The sequence below is a fragment of the Caenorhabditis remanei genome, chromosome III (assembly GCF_010183535.1).
Source record: "Caenorhabditis remanei strain PX506 chromosome III, whole genome shotgun sequence".
Lineage (NCBI taxonomy): Eukaryota > Metazoa > Nematoda > Chromadorea > Rhabditida > Rhabditidae > Caenorhabditis > Caenorhabditis remanei.
The window spans coordinates 12,062,364-12,081,055 of record NC_071330.1 but is presented as its reverse complement, the minus strand read 5'-3'; the positions used below and the strand labels follow the sequence as shown (position 1 = coordinate 12,081,055).

The following is an 18,692-nucleotide window of genomic DNA, read 5'->3' as shown; positions in this document are numbered from 1 at the left end:
GTTCTCACGGTACTCAGAGGACACGCCCCCTTGGAGAAGAGGTGCAGAGGATGGACAAGAATCAGAACCATTCTTATACCCATCCGTCGTCTCGATCGGTCGACTATTTTTTCTCTCTTTCCTTTTTCATTTTTGTTACCGTAACCCGTAAGTTATACCTCCTTCTTCTTTCAATTACTTCTCCACAGTTGTTATATTTTCATCAGAATCATCAAAATGGACTCTATCTCACCAATCGTTCAAAAGGAAAAGACGAGGAAGCAACTAGCAGAGGAACGGAGAAATAATGCATTCATTGCAGCAGTTGGAGATATCAAGGAGGAGCTGATTCAGAGAGGATTCGGAAAAGAAGAAGACCTCGGATCGTGAGTTTTGAATTCTCATATCTAATAAAACTGGTGGTTTCAAAAATATTAGTTCACTTCTTTTTTCAGGCAACCAGCTGTCCTCATGTGCGTTGCAGAGACTCTAAACCAAGTCGACCTAAAGTCCAAGTACCCAGTTGAAGCCCGGCGGAAAAGTGAAGGTGGAAAGATGCCAAGAGAGAAGGAAAAGATGGTAAAGGCGACAAGAGAGCAGATGAGAAGGAACAAGAAGAACGCTGCCATCGAAAGTCTGAGAGAGTTCATCAATCGGAAAGAACTTGGAGATAAACCTTCTAAAAGATTGGAGCAGCTCGAAGTACTGAATACCATTTTGGAGCATCTGCGAACTCTCCCAGCCAATAGTATTGTCACACCACCTACAGTCCAGCAACCATTCGGACAGTTTTCTTCTTCAATCGCACCGTCGCCGACATCTTTCTTCCAGCCGCGCCGAGCTACCGGTGCATTTGATATTGATTCGTTGCTACAAAAACTCGCCCCGACTGCTCCTCCACAATCACCAGGTGGTCTTCCAACACTGGTTCCAACTCCACCATTCGTTCATCAGGATCCAGTCTCATCACCAGTCGGACTTACCTCTCCAAAGCTCCCAGATGTTTTTCCAACTCTACCACAGGTCCCACTGTTCAACTTCTCATTGCCTGCACCTCTTTTTCCAATGATGCCACTCATGGACCCTGTCAGAATTCAGATGCAAGTCCAATTGATGAGAAATCAGAATATGCTTCAAAATCTGATGAACCCGATTCAGGTCACTCAAACGGAAAAAGAGGAAAAGATCTGAAAAATCCATCATTCTTATTTTAATTCCCTGTTTTCTTTCTCCCAATGATCTCTCTCCATCTCATTCTGTCATTTTTTCATTCCTTGCCTTTGTTCAATCTGTCATTTGTTGTAATAACAATAACTTCACTCCATCTGAAAGTTTCGTTCAATAAATTGTTTTTTTTAATAAATTAAAAATTCTGAAAAACACAGTTAGACTAAAGAAGATGTGAAACTATTTTCCGCTTGGATTAATTGGAAAGCTGGCAAATAGGGAGAGAATTAGAAACTATTATACACCAGTGTACTGTAGCAATATGTTTTACGATTATTGTGACGTCTCGGGTATGTATATTGAGTCCTAAATCTGGAGTATACCAACAACTATACTCGTATATACTCGTATAGCTCGTATATTATCAGACTAATAAGCCACGCCCAATTTGCAAAACGAGCGAGATAGAATCAGAATTATTCTTACTTTCTCCCCTTCGGTCGTCGACTAAATATTTATTTTTCTCCAGTTTTTCTTAAACTTTTCTACCGAAATCCATCGAAGTTATATCTTTGTAATCTAAAATTTGTATCAATTACCCTGGAAATAATACATTTGTCATGACTAAGGTTTTTGTCTCTCAATTTCTCACTCAATTTTATTCGGTTTCGGTGGAGCGCAAGAAACGTGTCGTCCTATTATTTTACACCAGAAATGAGTTTTTAATTCAATATTTTCTTTTTGTTGCCTTCACACAAGAAATACGCAAGCCTACTGAGAAACACACCACCAAACCCCTTGACGCATTTTTCGATTTTTGCAAAATTTTGCAAAATTTTCAGTGCAATTTTCTTTTTATAGATTTTTCGAATAAATTTTTTGAAATTTTCATAGGAAAGTGGAAAAAGCTGCTTTGAGCTAAACTTTTGAGCTATAAACTGATATTCGATGAATATTCAGCACAGTTTCAACAAAGACAGGATTTCGAATCATTTATGCTTGAGTGGTCCAAAATACTTCGAAGATTTTTCTCAGAAAAAATAGTTTTTCTTTGAATTTTCTAGAAAATTCTCAAATCATTTCAATGCTTTTCAAGCCGGAATTATCTGCAAGTTAAAAAATTGTTTTATGTAATTTCACTGTTTTTTGATTTCGAATTTCCAGCGAAAAAATCTAGTTCGCGAAAATAAGCTGAAATTCGTTCGAAATTAAGAAACTCGGAAAAGCGCGACCATTTATTTTGAAATGTAATGGGGTTATTCACCTCCGGAAAAAAACGTTTTTTCCCTCGATTAATTTGCCGGAAAAAACAGTTTTTTTCCGTTTTTCGCCGTTTCTTCCGGCAAATTAATCGAGGGAAAAAACTTTTTTCCGGAGGTGAATAACCCCATTAAATCTACTGAAAACGATATCTTCCGTCGAAACAATATTCTTATTTTCCAGACAGTCATGCAAACCGTACAACAAGCACGTCTCACCACAAAACCTCCATCACTTCCACCTCCCACTGCTATCCCTCAAGTCTGTCGTCCTCCACCAGCCAAAGCTAAAGGAATTCTAAGGCATCGCACCGTGGCACCTGTTTCGGAACCAAAAGTTGATTTGGACGTTGATCCGAAGACGACGGAGTATTTATCAAAATTCTTCGCAAGCACTGGAGTCCCGTTCGATACAATTCACTCTTCATCGTTCCGAGAGCTTGTCAGACATCTCAATCCGAATTGTGCTCTGCCAGAGGAAGATTTGATGTTCAAATATGTGGAAAAGCAGAATTCATTAACAAAGCCGCTTGTCAACTTCCAGAAGACCGTCGGTCCATTAGGAGTGACGATAGATGTGGCTGGAAATGCAGATGAAAAGTATCTCGTCTTTTCTATTCACTATTTTGATGACTTGTATGAAAGGAAGAACATCGTGTACTTGAGAAAACTATTGTTAAGCGAGTGAGTAATGAAAGGAGAAATAGAGGAGAGGAGAAATGGGAATTGCGTAAATGTCGTTTGTGCTGAGAAACTGAGTCTTTTTCGAGAGTTTTTTGTTAACAATGAAAACTTTACAGACGGCCGCGCCGGCTCGGATTTCAATAAAAAATTTGAATTTTTTCGACTTTTTTTCGATTTTTTTTTGCCAAAATGTCAAATTTCCAATTTTTTTTGTTTTTAAATATCGATAAAAACTCATGCGTACGAGAGATTATTGACTATTGTCGCAACAAAAAAGTTCCGACATTTTTTCCCCCTCGGTGTTTGCGGACTCAAGCCAAAATTTGAAAATTTTGGCTTGAGTCCGCAAACACCGACGAGGAAAAAATGTCGGAACTTTTTTATTTCGATAATATTTCTGATAAAAGTTTCGAAAAATTTGTGGAAAAAGTGTGCACATTTTCACCGGGCTGACGGGTTTGATATTTATAGTGAAACGATTTCAATTAACCAATATTGAAGCTGAATGTTTTGAATTTTAGTTTTCGAGCGGCGAAATTTGTGAAAATCAAAGAAAATTGTCCCACTTTGAGCATAAAGTTCATCGGAAAGCAAAACTTACCCATATTCCATTCTCAGAGTCGACTCGGAAGGCCTTCTCATCTCGATCCGTCGCGCCGTCAACAACCAGACCTATTCGAATGTGAAGTTCTCGAGTGTTGTGTGTCCCAACTATCAAATCTACAATTTGATATCGAACAGTGGAGTCATCAAAAGATATCACATTTGTTTCTATAATTATATTTCGATGTTTATTGCTGATCTCATGGAGATTGATGAATTTTGGGATGGACTCACTTCGTTGAGAAAATTCGTTCGATATGTGAAAAGTGATCCCGAGTTGTACGGCAGATTTAGAAGGTTTGTAATTGCTTTTTCACAGAACTATGGAAATATCGAAGTTTAATGCTGAAGAAGCGAATTTTAAAGTTTTGTTTAGAATGTTAGTCATCGTAGTGATTTCGATATTCTAATTACGTTCGAATCAGGGATGTGCGGAACGGAATTCGGAAATTCCGGTATTCCCGACATATTTCAGAACTGTTTTCCGTCGGAAAAGTTCCGATTTTTTCGGATCATTCGGAAATTTCCGATTTCCGAGAAAATTTTGCGTAAAAGTTTGGTTCCGAAATTTCCGAAATTTCAAATATTTTCGTGATGAAAAAACATTTGTGCGCAATCGAAAGAAATTGCTGCAAAACCTACGTGAACGGTTCCAAAACGTCACACCCGAATCAAAACGTACAGAATTTCTAAAAGCTTTTACAGTTACTGCATGAAATTCTATTTTTAGACGAAATATAGCTGAAAATTAGGATTTTTTGTAACCGAAAATAACAATTTTGCAGTAAAATGATATAGCTTTTCCTTCCGAAAACCACCAAAACAACCTTCTTGTTTCAGAATGCAGCTCTCGAAAAAGGCCGATTTGGACCTTCCAATTATCGATGAGGGGCCATGGGAGAACACTTTTGTCTTCTTAACAAGATGTCTTGTATTGGTAAGCATATTGTGACATTTCAATTCATTTTTCAACTTCTTCCTTTTCAGCATGACACACTGACCGAGTACTTCGAGCGGTTCCAACAAACGTCTTATATAAACAACTCTGCATTTAATCATCTCATATATCTTCAACGATTAATGCAACAGTGCCTGAAGTATTGTCGAGAGTTGAGCTCCTCAAACAACACAATCTCACAAATCATCCCAGCTGTTGAAGGACTCCGTCAATATATCCAAACACATGATATGGGCTATCGATTCCAGAAGACTATCGAGAATTCGTTGAACAATTGCCTCGGTTACCTCAATCAGATTCATGTCCGTTCGAGATACGAGATGGCGACACTTATGGATCCACGTTATGCTTATCGTGATATCTTCCCTCCGTTGAAGTGGAAACAGATTGAAATTCGAGTCGCTGAGGAGTTTGTGAACATGGACGCTAGCGCTGAGAAGAGTTTCTATCAAGATATCTCCCAGATGACTTCAATTGAGCGTCGCAATATTATTATGAATGAATTTGTACACTATCGACAAGTGTCGTTTGTGGAGCGTCCCGAAGAGTGGGATAGTCCGTTCTACTGGTGGGGAAGTCGTCAATTGCATATGGAACATTTGGCAGTGTTGGCTAGAGAGATAGTGGCAACACCAGCGACGTCTATCGATGCGTCTCACTTCTTTTCTAGCGGCGGAAAGTTCCAGCATCTCTGCAAGAAGTATTCATCCGGTCGCTTAGAAGATTGTCTCTCGGTTGCTGGTATCAATCAGGAATTCCGTGGAAGAGGAGCTACTGTGGAGACTATGACGGAGTCGATGTTGGAGAGTCTTAACAGTACTGCAAAACGACTTCGCTGCACTCATTTAAGCGATATTTCTGGACTACCGTACCCGCCACTACCGACGATGGCTACGAATGGATATGAAATAGAAGAGAAGCCACAGCATCTTCTCGATGCTCCGCTTCAAATGGGAATGATTCCACAACATCGAAAAGTCAAACCGATCACCGGGCGACCGATTTATTCGAGTGGAATAGATCTGAATAATGTACCAAAAGCTATCCGAATTATACAAGCTCCATTGCAGGGAAAGGGAAAGGTGAAAGCACCGGTTCCACCGGGTACTGTCATCTACCCGCGGGAGGAGCAGAAACCAGTAGAATTACTCGAGAAGGAAGTGAAAGAGGAACCAGTTATAGAGAAAGTGGTGAAAGAAGAGCCGTTAGAGGAAGAATCGCCACCGAAAAACATTCTGGAATTCCACCAGAATCCATCACCTCCACCTCCAATGACAGCGCCAATGTCCCAACAACAAACGAGAAATGTTACTCAAGGCGTTCAGAGAACAATTATTAATCGAGCTCCGCCACCACAATACATTGCCTCGCATGACTTTGTGGAAAAGTTCGCTGAACAAGAGAAGTTTGTCATCAAGAATGCGCAGAAATATCCGCCTCCAGTTGGTATCAGAAGTAACATTCCGACACCTTCATTGAATCCTCCGGAGGAAGTGAAATTCGAAGATGAAGTGTTCACTGGACGAGATGGAGACGATTATAACGAGATTTACCTCCAGGCAGTAGAAATTGCTCGCGCGACGTATGTTTTGGTGTCAAAAGCAAAAAATCTTATTTTCTATCACACATTATTGTTTTCAGAAAAGCTGAGTTGCGTCGACAGAAACGTTGCAATCGTCATTGTGCTGTATGTGGACACTTGCAATGTCAAGAAGACCTGAAGAATGTCACGATTGACTCCGAGAAGCTGCTAATAATGCTCGGTTGTTTATATCGTCAAGAATATACACTCGAAAAGGCGCAAGAGTTCATGGCGAAAGAGACAAAAACATATGTGTGTCGTGTTCATTTTGCAGAGACACTTGATGAAATATACTCGATGCTGAGACTTTCGCGTCCGGAGGATATATTCAATTGCACATTGTTTCAGATTCAGAACGTTCTGAGCACAATCACTGCTCTACGACCACATATTAGTCTTAAACAGTTTATGTTGATACTTTACAACTTTGCTGATCGATACAGGCATTTGGTGGAGACGAAATACGATATGATTGGTGTCAACAATTCTCGTTATACTCAATCGGAGGAGGGGAACGATGTCGACGACGAGGAGATAATTCCGAAAGAATATCGTCAGCCACGGAAACAAGTGCTCGAAGCGGATCAACACGATGGAACTGTCAAAGTGATTGAACAAGAGAACTTCAAACTTCCCACAGCCAAACCATCAGAACACGGAGATTGGGATAATGTGTGCTGCTTGTGTTCGAAAAGTGGAGCACGTAATGGAATGTTGAGAGTTCCACGAGGAGAGGATCGATTGGCGAGATGGATCGAAAAGTTGGGATCTGAATTCGAGCAAAGATTGAAATCGGATGGCGAGAATCTGATTTGTCGTCAACACTTCCCGGAGGCTGCATTCAGCCGTGGACGTCTTCTGAAAGGAATGATTCCGGATGCTGTGTCAGAGAAAGTAGAAGTCACCTATCGAATTCACGGAAACAACTTCTTGAAGTTGAACGAGCAGAAGTCGGGAACCGATAAGAATGCTCGGATCGATTTGGAGAATACGGAGGATACCAGAATACGTGAAATGCTTGCTCACGATCATGACTACACTCCAGAACCATCGACATCATCAGCTAGAAGCACATACAAACGACGTGCCGAGTCGTCGTCTTCATCAGAGGACGTGGAAGACTATGGAGAGCCAGCAACTAGGATGCCACGTCGACAAGCGAAAGTGGCGTCGTCCTATGAGGGAGACTACGTATACGATAAAAAGTATGCTAGAGCAAGTTTCAAAAAGTAAATTTTTTGTACAAATTCATAATTTTAGATAGCCAACCGACACTTCAACAAGCGCTAAGCCGTCGTCACGTCTTCATAATAGTTCTAGTAGCTTTCCTTTGTTTAATAATTTTTCGATTCCGTTGTTCATTTCACTCCGGTTGTATTTATTGTTACCTCGTATTGATTTTGTTGTCATATTTTTTCCTTGCCCCCATTTATTGTTCATCATTTCGGTTTTATATGTTTTATTCACATTGCGAACTCACTATACTTTACCAATTATTGAATGAAAAACATATTAGTTTTTCTCTTCATTTCAGCTTCTTCTCTTTCACGACTTGCCAAATCGAACCGAATATGGAAAGGAGGAACCTCGAAAAATGTCTTTGGAATTCTCAAAACAAAACTAGAAAAAAAATCTGATTTATTGAAAGAAACTTTCAGATGGAGAGAAGTTATTGTTATTATAACAAATGACAGAATGAATAAAGGCAAGGATTCAAAAAATGACAGAATGAGATGGAAAGAGATCAATGAGAAAAAAAGAGGTTTTAAAAAAGAAGGAATGATATTTAGTTGGTAAGATTCAATTCCTCATCTTCATCTTTGATTGGAGCAACAGTTGGTTCTTCCTCAGCAGGTTGTGCAACTTCCTCCTTCTTTACTTGAGATTTCTGATTCTGATTAATGAAGTTTTGGATAATCATTCGATTCTGCCAAAACTGAATTCGGAGTTGAATTGTTGCAGGATCCATTGGTACCATTGGGAATGGAGTTGTCATCCATGGAAACATTGGAGCCATTGGAAGAGGTAGAGAGGATCCAGTTGGAAGTAAATTTGGGAGTCCTGGGGTGAGTGGTCCGATTGGTTTTTGAGAAACTACTGGATTCTGTTGGAGAAGTGATGGAGATGGAGACAAGGCTGGCAGTCCTGGTGAGAGAGTTGGAGAGTGAGATGAAGATGTCGGGGAAGTTGGAGCCACAGTCTGAGCATTTACTTGACCAACTGGAGCAGATGTAACGGCGTTGTTGGATGGAAGAGTCCGAATGTAATCCAGAATAGTATTCACCACGTCCAGTTTCTCCAATCTTTTCGAATTTCCATCTCCGAGTTCATTCCGAATAATGAACTCTCTTATACTATCGATTGAAGCGTTCATTTTGTTTCTTCTAACTTGTTCTCTATTAGCTTTCACCACTTTTTCCATATCTTTTGGCATCTTTCCTCCTTCACTTTTCCGCCGTGCTTCAACTGGGTACTTGGACTTCAGATCAACTTGGTTTAGAGTCTCGGCCACGAGCATCAGTATGGCCGGTTGTCTGAAAGTTAAGGAAGGTTTAGTAAAAGCTGAACAAAAGTTCAAGAATTTTCATTTTTTATGTTATCGATAGAAATAGAAATTCAGAACTCACGATCCGAGATCTTCTTCCTGTCCATATCCTCTCTGGATCAGCTCCTCTTTGATATCTCCAACTGCTGCATTGAATGCATTATTTCTCCGTTCTTCTGCAAGTTGCTTCCTCGACTTCTCCTTTTGAACAATTGGTGAGATAGACTCCATTTTGATGGCTCTGCTGTAAATGTAACAATTGTGGAAACTACATTGAAAAATGAAGCAGGTGAAAGAAGAATAGATCAATTTGACGGATTACGGTAAAAAAATGAAAAAAGGGAAGAGAGAAAAAGTAGACAACCGATGGGGACTACGGATGGATATAAGAATGATTCTGATTCTTGTCCATCCTTTTTCACCTCTTCTCCAAGGGGGCGTGGCCTCTGAGTACCGTGAGAACATCAGTCAGATTCCCACGGTTTCTCATTGTCACAGATGGGGAAGAACGAGTGGGAATATACCTGGTTATGGGTGAGCATGGGAACCCGTGGATGAGACACTCGAGTTATATGAACTGTGGAAAACGAGAGTGTGAAAGACTGGTTTTCAGAAATTAGTAGTGAACTGATAGAGTGATTAGAATCGGAAAAAAATAGGCGAATGGCAATGTACAGAGAAATGTTGAATTCCTCTATTAATTGAACTGTGAGAATCTTTTCAGCAAACTTTGCCAATAAGGTAACTATGAGATGATTTCTTGAGAAAATCCATGGTTAGAAGATTCTACGATGTAATCAGTACATACAGTACTGGGTTAAAGATGTCGGCTCTTGACGGAAAAGCGGTGTACTTTGAGGTTGAGCCACGCTGTTACGAATAGTCCTATTACACCAACTCTTTACGAACTTTGTAGATCAAAAGTAGAGCTTCAATTTTGAAGTTGACAACTTTTTTGTTCGGTCACTGGCAAGAGGGTTAAATAAAAATCACTGAAGTATTCACTCCCTCGAATCGACACATTTCAAAAAAATCTAAAAAAAAAAATCTAGAAATTATTGAGATGTTGCCTATAACTCTTGAAGGATAGCACGTACAAAGAAGTTGTCAACTACAAAGATGGAGTTCTACATTTGATGTACAAATCACTCAAACAACAGACAGTATGGGACAAACTGTGATACCCCAGGGGCTCACTCTCAGTTCAGACATCTGAACCTTTATTGCCAGTAATGGAAAAGTTCCCGATTTCATTAGTACGTAAAGTAACTAGAGACACCCAACCCGCTCAAAACAGCACCAAAACAGCACCAAAACCATTGGCGATTTGAAACCTATCAAGTCTCAATCACTCAATAGAAATCTTTCTGAAATGAAACTCTACTATCTATGATTTCAAAATATTCTCAGAACTACAAAAACCTCCATTTCTCTTTAGTTCGTTTTCTGAAAAGTAAAACAGTTAAAGTGTCCTAGTTCATAATAATTGTGTCTACACTTTAATTCGACTTCACTAACAGAAAAAACCATTTTTCAGTTATTGATCGTCTGAAATTTCCTTAATCATTTATTTGTTAGTCTCTAGTTTCTTTCTATCCCCAGTCTCTTTCACACCCTTATTTTCTCACAGTTCATATAACTCGAGTGTCTTATCCACGGGTTCCCATGCTCACCCATAACCAGGTATATTCCCACGCGTTCTTTCCCATCTGTGACAATGAGCAACCGTGGGAATCTGACTGATGTTCTCACGGTACTCAGAGGACACGCCCCCTTTGAGAAGAGGTGAAAAAGGATGGACAAGAATCAGAATCATTCTTATATCCATCCGTCGTCCCGATCGGTCAACTACTTTTTCTCTCTTCCCTTTTTTATATTATTGTTACCGTCAAATTGATATATTCTTCTTTCACCTTCGTTCTTCTTTCAATGTCTTTTCCACAATTGTTACATTTCCAGCAGAACCATCAAAATGGAGTCTATCTCACCAATTGTTCAAAAGGAGAAGTCGAGGAAGCAACTTGCAGAAGAACGGAGAAATAATGCATTCAATGCAGCAGTTGGAGATATCAAAGAGGAGCTGATCCAGAGAGGATATGGACAGGAAGAAGATCTCGGATCGTGAGTTCTGAATTTCTATTTCTATCGATAACATAAAAAATGAAAATTCTTGAACTTTTGTTCAGCTTTTACTAAACCTTCCTTAACTTTCAGACAACCGGCCATACTGATGCTCGTGGCCGAGACTCTAAACCAAGTTGATCTGAAGTCCAAGTACCCAGTTGAAGCACGGCGGAAAAGTGAAGGAGGAAAGATGCCAAAAGATATGGAAAAGGTGGTGAAAGCTAATAGAGAGCAGATGAGAAGAAATAAGATAAACTCTGCAATCGACAGTATAAGGGAGTTCATTATTCGGAATGAACTCGGAGATAGAAATTCGAAAAGATTGGAGAAACTGGACGTGGTGAATACTATTCTGGATTACATTCGGACTCTTCCATCCAACAACGCCGTTACATCTGCTCCAGTTGGTCAAGTAAATGCTCAGACTGTGGCTCCAACTTCCCCGACATCTTCATCTCATTCTCCAACTCTCTCACCAGGACTGCCAACCTTGTCTCCATCTCCACCACTTCTCCAACAGGTTCCAGTAGTTGCTCAACAACCAATCGGACTTCTCACCCCAGGACTCCCAAATTTACTACCGACTGGATCCCCTCTACCTCTTCCAATGGTTCCAATGTTTCCATGGATGACAACTCCATTCCCAATGGTACCAATGGATCCTGCAACAATTCAACTCCGAATTCAGTTTTGGCAGAATCGAATGATTATCCAAAACTTCATTAATCTGAATCAGAAATCTCAAGTAAAGAAGGAGGAAGTTGCGCAACCTGCTGAGGAAGAACCAACTGTTGCTCCAATCAAAGATGAAGATGAGGAATTGAATCTTACCAACTAAATATCATTCCTTCTTTTTTAAAACCTCTTTTTTTCTCATTGATCTCTTTCCATCTATCTCTGTCATTTTTTCATTCCTTGCCTTTGTTCAATCGGTCATTTGTTATAATAACAATAACTTCTCTCCATCTGAAAGTTTCTTTCAATAAATCTGTTTTTTTTTTAAATATTTGTTTTGAGAATTCTAAAAAGACATTGAAAAGACACCTCACTGTCATGAAGTTCATATTTAGCATTCCCACGGGTTCCCATGTTTCCCATGCCTTTCTCAGCAGTATGTGAAGACGGGAGGACCGTGGGAATCGGATGTTTCCAGAAAACTGTTCAGTTGCGAAGAAGAAGAAAACCTCAGAATTTTTCTCACCGTCATGTTTTTGAGCAGAGTTTCCAAAAATAAATGTATTTCAAATAGTTAAAAAAAAAGAATATATATACAAACAAAAAATGTATACAAAATAGTTATCTCACTCATCCAGATTTTCATCGAGCACCTTGAACTTCGCCACCTCATTCCTTGCATTTTCAATTTCTTCTTTCTTTAATTTATCGATTTCCATCTTAAAAGCCTCCCGATCTTCTTTCATTTTATCACGAACACCTTGTACGATTTTCTGGAATTCCTCTTTTCTCGAGGCGTACTTTTCGTTGAGCTTGTCATTCTGGAACACATTTTTGTAGTTGATTTACCGCGCTCCGTAAAAAAATATTTCAAAATAATTTCGAATAACTGAATTCTATTTCATCGGACACTATTTAGCAGTTCTGAACAAACCATTTGAAGTAAAATAATTTAGTACAAAATATAATAGGAACTCAGGGAAAATAATCAAGTGTGTCCTGACTATCGGTTGGTCGTTTTATACACAAATGGTGCTTCCGGTCAAGAAAAAAAAACAAAAACAGGTTATCAGCTTGTTTTTCATCGATTTTGATTCGTTCCTGTAGAATCGAAGATAACAGAAACTATAGTATTGTACATGTTTACTATGGAGTTAAAGGCGCTCTATATCTGAAATAAGATATGTCTGAAGTTGGAAATTTTCAACATTCTCGGAGCAAACAGTTCTCACTTGAGAATGACCATCTTGGAGAGTGTGTCGCGGCCTCACTAATTATCTGAGAATGCCAATTTTTTATAAAATGCGTAGATCAAAAGTAGAGCTTTATTTTTGTAATTGACAACTTTTTTGTATAAACCCTGCCTGAACAGTTACAGTTCATCAAAGTATACAGATCGAAAATTTCCTCTTTTAGCACCGCAACGCATCGATCGATAACTTCTTAGGATGTGAACGAACAAAAAAGTTGTCAACTACAAAAATGAAGCTCTATTTTTGATCTACAAACTGCATAAAATTTGACATTGTGAGACATGTAATGAAGCCGTGGCACACTCACAAAGTTGACCATTTTCAACTGAAAACTGCGAGTGCGGCATTACTGTATGTGAACAGGAATTAGGAAGGAGAACATCTTTTTCTGCTCTATTTCTCTGATGGCACAGACAAACACGTATTTTTTGAATTTTTGTGTCTTTGATTAAGTTATTTCAATTCAGATCACCCAGGGAATTTATTTTTCAGTTTTTTCATGCAAAATCATTTCTCTTGGGCACGTGAACTGTGTTTTGGTAATCTTAGAAACAGTCAAAATCAACTCACTATCAGATTAAGCATGGAAAATTTCGAGAAATTGTTCTATTGATTTTTGTTTTTTTCTGTTAATTTATTTCAAACTCATGCTGTTATATTGAAATATTTATTCAATTACATTCCAAAAGATTCAACTTATCAATTATTATCCGAACTACCTAGATTTTGAAATTTAGAAGCTTCCTGTTTCGCATTTTCTATCTCTTCTTTCTTCAATTTCTCAATTTCCATCTTGAAACTCTCACGTTCTTCATTTATTTGATCTCGAACATTTTGCAACCTTTTCTTGAATTCTTCTTCTCGAGATGCGTATTTCTCGGAAAATTTTTCCTGAAATAAAAATTGTTTCATGAATTCATAGAGAGAATAACCTACATCAATGTCTTTCTCCATTTCCGTCATTTCGAAAGTAGAATACAACTACGTGATTATTGATTCTGATGAGGACAGCGATACAACCGTCGGGAAGTAGTAATAGAGAGAAAAACAAAGGTGTGTCATCATAAGGTTCTTATCAGTTTGTTTCTCTCTTCTTCGATCAGCGAGAAAAGAATAATTGTTTGTTGGAGAGAAGATGTGTCACTATTAAGACGAAAAGAACAAGTTCATAATTTGTTTAGAAGTTCAAGACAGGTAACACAGAATGTTTAACTGATGAAACGATGAAGCTTTAAAAAATACTTTAATTGTATTTAGAAACAAAAGTGATGTGTATAAATGAAAACAACTTTGTTCAGAGTTTCGTTCTAAGAATAATTATGATAAGATGTCAGAAATAAGGAGATGTGCACAAGTTTATAAAATATAGTACTCATTGACGCCTTGTGTAATGTACTATTAATAAACTCGTATTCAATCAGGTTCAGCTTATTTTTTTCTCAGAATTCTCAGAATCAGAGCAGAACAAGAACAATTGCTTCAATTTTATAATTTTAAAATGAATGAATGAAATATTTGAAAGTAGAGTGTATCGTGATCCATCGTCGTCTACATTCGATTGTCTACATAGCCAAATATTTCTCCAATTTCTTCTGTTAGTTCACCAAGAGTCAACTGGTAGTCTTCGATTCTTGTTTTGAACTTTATCGTATCTTCAATGATTCCACCCTTAAATATTTGATTTCGAATGGGACATGAAATCGAGACAACTAACCCCGACGGTATCCAAATATTGATCCCACCATTCCGGAGGATAGAGTTGTTTCACCCGGGTAAGAAAGTTCTGAAAATGTTTTGAGTTGTTCTGGAAGGACTTGTCAAATTTCTTACAATGATACGATCCAAAGATTGGTTTTTCTGATTTGATGTTGCAAGGGCGGCATCCACAATGTATGGAAGAATTTCCCCAGCTATTTTTGCCCATTCCCTAGACTTCTTCTAAAAATTACATTGATTCTTTACTTGCACTCTAATCAATAAACTTACGGGTATTTTAGTGTCGTTGTTTTGTCCGACTTTGAACTGAAAATTGAAATTGTTTTGCAAAAAAAGAAGAAGAGGAAGAATGAATACTCACCTCCTTCAAAATATCAGCAACCGCATCGCCAAGTTTTAATAGAAATACAAGCATGTTTTTAAATGTTAAGGCCAGCTTTTCAGATTGCGAAGCCCGGTGAATCGTGATTCGTACCATCATCAGCGGGATTTTCTCAATCAATTCGTTACCAATTTTCAGTCTGAAATGTGATTTGAGAAACAAAACAATCTGCAATATTCTAACCTTTTTTCCATACTAATTTCTTCATTTCCCTCGAGATTGAACTGTCGGGAAAGTTCTAAAACTTCTTCAACGACGGATTTAAATTTTTTAGTCTGAAATCGAGAATCATTTACCAAAAACGACAGACCCCTTTTTAATCACATATCCAAAATCCTCCAATAAAACTCACTTGTTCGCTCAAAATCGCAGAACCATCGAACTCTTCCAAAACTAGTCTCGCATCAGCTATAACCGGCTCAGCTTCATTAAGTCTTTCGAATAGAGTTGACAGATCAGTTTCCTCATTGTTTGACATGTTCGAATAAGCTGAAAAGAAACGATGAATGCGAAAAGAAAAACATGCAAAAGAAATATAAATGTTGTATTTTCAACAAGTATGAGAAACATAAGTACACCAAATCTGAGACCTACACATTTATTTGAAACACAAATATCATGGTATTATTTTAAATATATAAATGAGTTAGGAATAAGTTAAAATGAATTTATCTAAATTCAGTCGTCTTCAACACTATCAATTATTTTTTCGAATTGAATGCAGTCCGAATGAAAACGAGCTTTCGTTTCTTCTGGAGACAACTGCGAGTTTGTCTAAAAATATGAATTCACGAGAAAGTTAACATTGAAAGTTAGTTACCTCCAGTTCGATTAGAAATTCCAGGACCCACGCATGGCAAGTTATGGTTGGAATCTTGTCTTCGTGCTCCTGGAATATTCAAATTCAGAGTTTTCTCAAACGTTATTCAGTTTATTTTACAATGTCATGAAGTCAAACAGAAACCGGTTAGATCTTTAAATCTGGACCAGCTATTTTTATAGCGGCGACTCGAACAGAGCCGAACGTTTGTGTAGCAGTTGTAAAAATCGTGGTAATACATTATGTTATTTTTACAAAAGACAGCATAAAAATGAATGTTCACTATGGATTCTTATGATTTTCCGAGCTTACGTCTGCCCCATCAGTTTAAAAGTTTTGACCATTCACGAATCCAAACTTACCTCCATATCAAAATAACGACTTTCGCAGACGTTCTGACACGAAAACATAAGATAAGCCAACAATATTAAAATGTTCCTCAAGTTTTTCGACTTGTCGAATTCCTGAGAAAAACTTTAAAAAATAAAAATAAAGACAAGTTATGCTCACTTCTTCTGTCAGAATGTTTTTCAACTGGCTGTATTGTTGCTTCATTTCAATCAAGGCATGTTGGAAATTTCTAATGAGATTTCTATGATCTGCTCTACGTTCTTCTCCAGAGTTGTAACGTTCTCGTGAAGAAAAGAAGGGTTTCTTGGATAGGATGTCTTCAGTTGTCGTTTTTTGATAGCCAATTACTCTTGATTCAACTTCCAAATAACGTAGTAAGATTTCACCGAATTTTTCCTTCTTGTTTTTATTCGACGATTGCATTTCTGTTCGAAATCTTTCTTTCCCACATTTGATCACATCTTCAATATACTTTCCTTGAACCTTTTGGTATACAAACAATCGATAGCCATTGAGGTCCTTTGGTCTGAAACACCACAAAAGTCAATGTGTACCCAGAGTGTTCGTGGACACTCACTTCGTAATCAGTGGCATCCATGGTGTTTCCTAAAAACGGTTTTTTAAATTAAGGAATTTTTTGATTACTTTACACCAGTCGGTTCACGACCGTCTCTGTCCCTTTTTCCGCCGTCGATTCCCACATGTTTTATCAGTGTTTCTGTATCAGAAGACGTAATTTTGAGAATTATGAAAAAAAGAAATAACGGGAATCGTTAAGAGAAGACTTCTGATCTATTGGAATGAGGCAATCCTTTCACTGTTTTTCTAACTGTTCTCGCTACTCCTAATGTGTTTACTATAACTGGAAGCCATGGTTGACTGACATTGCAGAAATGTTTATCAAATAATTCACCTCACTGTCTCTCAATTGATTGGCCTCAGATATTTGTTGCATGCTTAACATCATTCTCTTCATAACTTCTTCTCTTTCCTTTTTCTGTTTTTCTTCCTTTTCACTAGGTTTAGATGAAGGATCCTTCTCAGAAAGAATCTCAGTTATAGTTGCTCTCTCCATTTCCTCTGAGACAGTTGCTTCTTCCAGTCCCTCAGAAGAGTCTCCTTCCTCAACTTTCTCAGAAACGTATCCTTTCTGCACTCTCTCAGAAACTGTCGGTTTCTCCACTTTTTCAGACACGATTTCAGTTATAGTTGCTTTCTCGATTTCCTCTGAAACACTTGCTCCTTCCTCAACTTTCTCAGAATCGGGATGATCTTCGAATTCCGATAACATGTCATTGTATGGAATACTATCAATTATTGTTTCGAATTGAATACAGTCCGAATGAAAACGAGCTTTCGTTTCTTCAGAAAACGATTGTGAGTTTGTCTGAAAATATGAGTGCACGAGAAAGTTAACATTGAAAGTTAGTCACCTCAAGTTCAACTAGAAGTTCCAGGACCCACTCGGGACATACAATTGTCAAAATCTCATTTTTGTACTCCTGGAATACAAGGGAAAGTATTAGTAGTTAAAAAATTAAAGTAGGGTGAACAGTAAGTTCCCTCTTTTGTACTTCTGTTAGTCCCCACAATCGGATTTTAGCAAGGAAACTCAAACATGTCCTTTGATAAATTTTTATCAGTTCAAATAATTATGTTTTACCTTTAAAGTCCAACAAATTCTGTTTTGGATGTAACGGCATAAGAACATATGATAAGCCAACAGTATCAAAATGTTCCTCAAGCTTTTCGACATGTCAAATTCCTGAAAAAACTTTTAGCAGATAAAATAAAGACAAGCAGTGCTCACTTTTTCTGTCAGAATGTTTTTCAACTGACTGTATTGTTGCTTCATTTCAATCAAGGCACGTTGGAAGTTTCTAAGGAGATCTTCATGATCAGCTCTTCGTGCTTCTCCAGAATTGTAACGTTCTCGTGAAGAAAATATGGGTTTTTGGGATAAGATGTCTTCAGCCGCCGTTTTTTGAGAATCAATTATTCTTGATTCAACTTCCAAATAACGTAGTAAGATTTCACCGAATTTTTCCTTCTTGTTTTTATTCGACGATTGCATTTCTGTTCGAAATCTCTCTTTCCCACATTTGATCACATCTTCAATATACTTTCCTTGAACCCTTTGGTATACAAACAATCGATAGCCATTGAGGTCCTCTGGTCTGAAACACCACAAAAGTCAATGTCTACCCAGAGTGTTCGTGGAAACTTACTTGGTAATCAGTGGCATCCATGACGTTCCCTGAAAACGTTTTGTTTAAATAAAGGAATTCAATATGATCCTATTCAAAACTGAATAGGCACCCCGCAACTCTCCGATGGTACGAAGAAGCAATTGTTTAAAGGAAGAACACTTACAGACATTATAACCGGTTTCAGTAATAATGGAGACTCAGACAAACACTTTCTTTTGTCGTTTTGAAAAAGAGGAGAGAATGAAAAATTTTTAGGAGTGAACAAATATAAAATTTACGAAACATACGTAACCAATTCGAAAACGCAATTAAAAGACGTGTTGCTGTTATCACATGAATTGTGTTTATGGACGCGTTTATGGACATCTTCCCAAATTTTTTTCA

At 38.0% G+C, this 18,692-nt stretch overlaps 6 protein-coding genes across 6 annotated transcripts; 2 read left to right on the top strand and 4 right to left on the bottom strand.

Annotated features, from left to right (window-relative positions):
• Window positions 1–216: 216 nt before the first annotated feature.
• Window positions 217–7,465, top strand: GCK72_010930 (uncharacterized protein; the record flags this gene model as incomplete). The annotated part of the gene is made up of 7 exons (XM_003111792.2): window positions 217–365; window positions 435–1,137; window positions 2,590–3,089; window positions 3,708–3,989; window positions 4,533–4,629; window positions 4,680–6,232; window positions 6,292–7,465. 7 exons carry the CDS (start codon window positions 217–219, stop codon window positions 7,463–7,465), a joined length of 4,458 nt encoding a protein of 1,485 aa, XP_003111840.2.
• Window positions 7,466–8,018: 553 nt separating this feature from the next.
• Window positions 8,019–9,008, bottom strand: GCK72_010929 (uncharacterized protein; the record flags this gene model as incomplete). Its single annotated transcript, XM_053728117.1, has 2 exons — window positions 8,019–8,766; window positions 8,860–9,008. The coding sequence occupies 2 exons, from the start codon at window positions 9,006–9,008 to the stop codon at window positions 8,019–8,021; spliced, it is 897 nt and encodes a 298-aa protein (XP_053587694.1).
• A 1,741-nt stretch (window positions 9,009–10,749) lies between these two features.
• GCK72_010928 (uncharacterized protein) lies at window positions 10,750–11,739 on the top strand (the record flags this gene model as incomplete). Its single annotated transcript, XM_053728116.1, has 2 exons — window positions 10,750–10,898; window positions 10,992–11,739. 2 exons carry the CDS (start codon window positions 10,750–10,752, stop codon window positions 11,737–11,739), a joined length of 897 nt encoding a protein of 298 aa, XP_053587693.1.
• A 463-nt stretch (window positions 11,740–12,202) lies between these two features.
• On the bottom strand, window positions 12,203–13,148 carry GCK72_010927 (uncharacterized protein; the record flags this gene model as incomplete). The annotated part of the gene is made up of 2 exons (XM_053728115.1): window positions 12,203–12,397; window positions 13,137–13,148. 2 exons carry the CDS (start codon window positions 13,146–13,148, stop codon window positions 12,203–12,205), a joined length of 207 nt encoding a protein of 68 aa, XP_053587692.1.
• Window positions 13,149–14,377: 1,229 nt separating this feature from the next.
• GCK72_010926 (uncharacterized protein) lies at window positions 14,378–15,405 on the bottom strand (the record flags this gene model as incomplete). The annotated part of the gene is made up of 7 exons (XM_053728114.1): window positions 14,378–14,497; window positions 14,544–14,612; window positions 14,660–14,767; window positions 14,816–14,851; window positions 14,907–15,066; window positions 15,111–15,202; window positions 15,280–15,405. 7 exons carry the CDS (start codon window positions 15,403–15,405, stop codon window positions 14,378–14,380), a joined length of 711 nt encoding a protein of 236 aa, XP_053587691.1.
• Window positions 15,406–15,605: 200 nt separating this feature from the next.
• GCK72_010925 (uncharacterized protein) lies at window positions 15,606–18,343 on the bottom strand (the record flags this gene model as incomplete). The annotated part of the gene is made up of 10 exons (XM_053728113.1): window positions 15,606–15,701; window positions 15,748–15,816; window positions 16,110–16,211; window positions 16,258–16,624; window positions 16,676–16,704; window positions 17,012–17,485; window positions 17,532–17,600; window positions 17,762–17,863; window positions 17,909–18,275; window positions 18,327–18,343. The coding sequence occupies 10 exons, from the start codon at window positions 18,341–18,343 to the stop codon at window positions 15,606–15,608; spliced, it is 1,692 nt and encodes a 563-aa protein (XP_053587690.1).
• Between the last annotated feature and the right edge of the window lie 349 nt (window positions 18,344–18,692).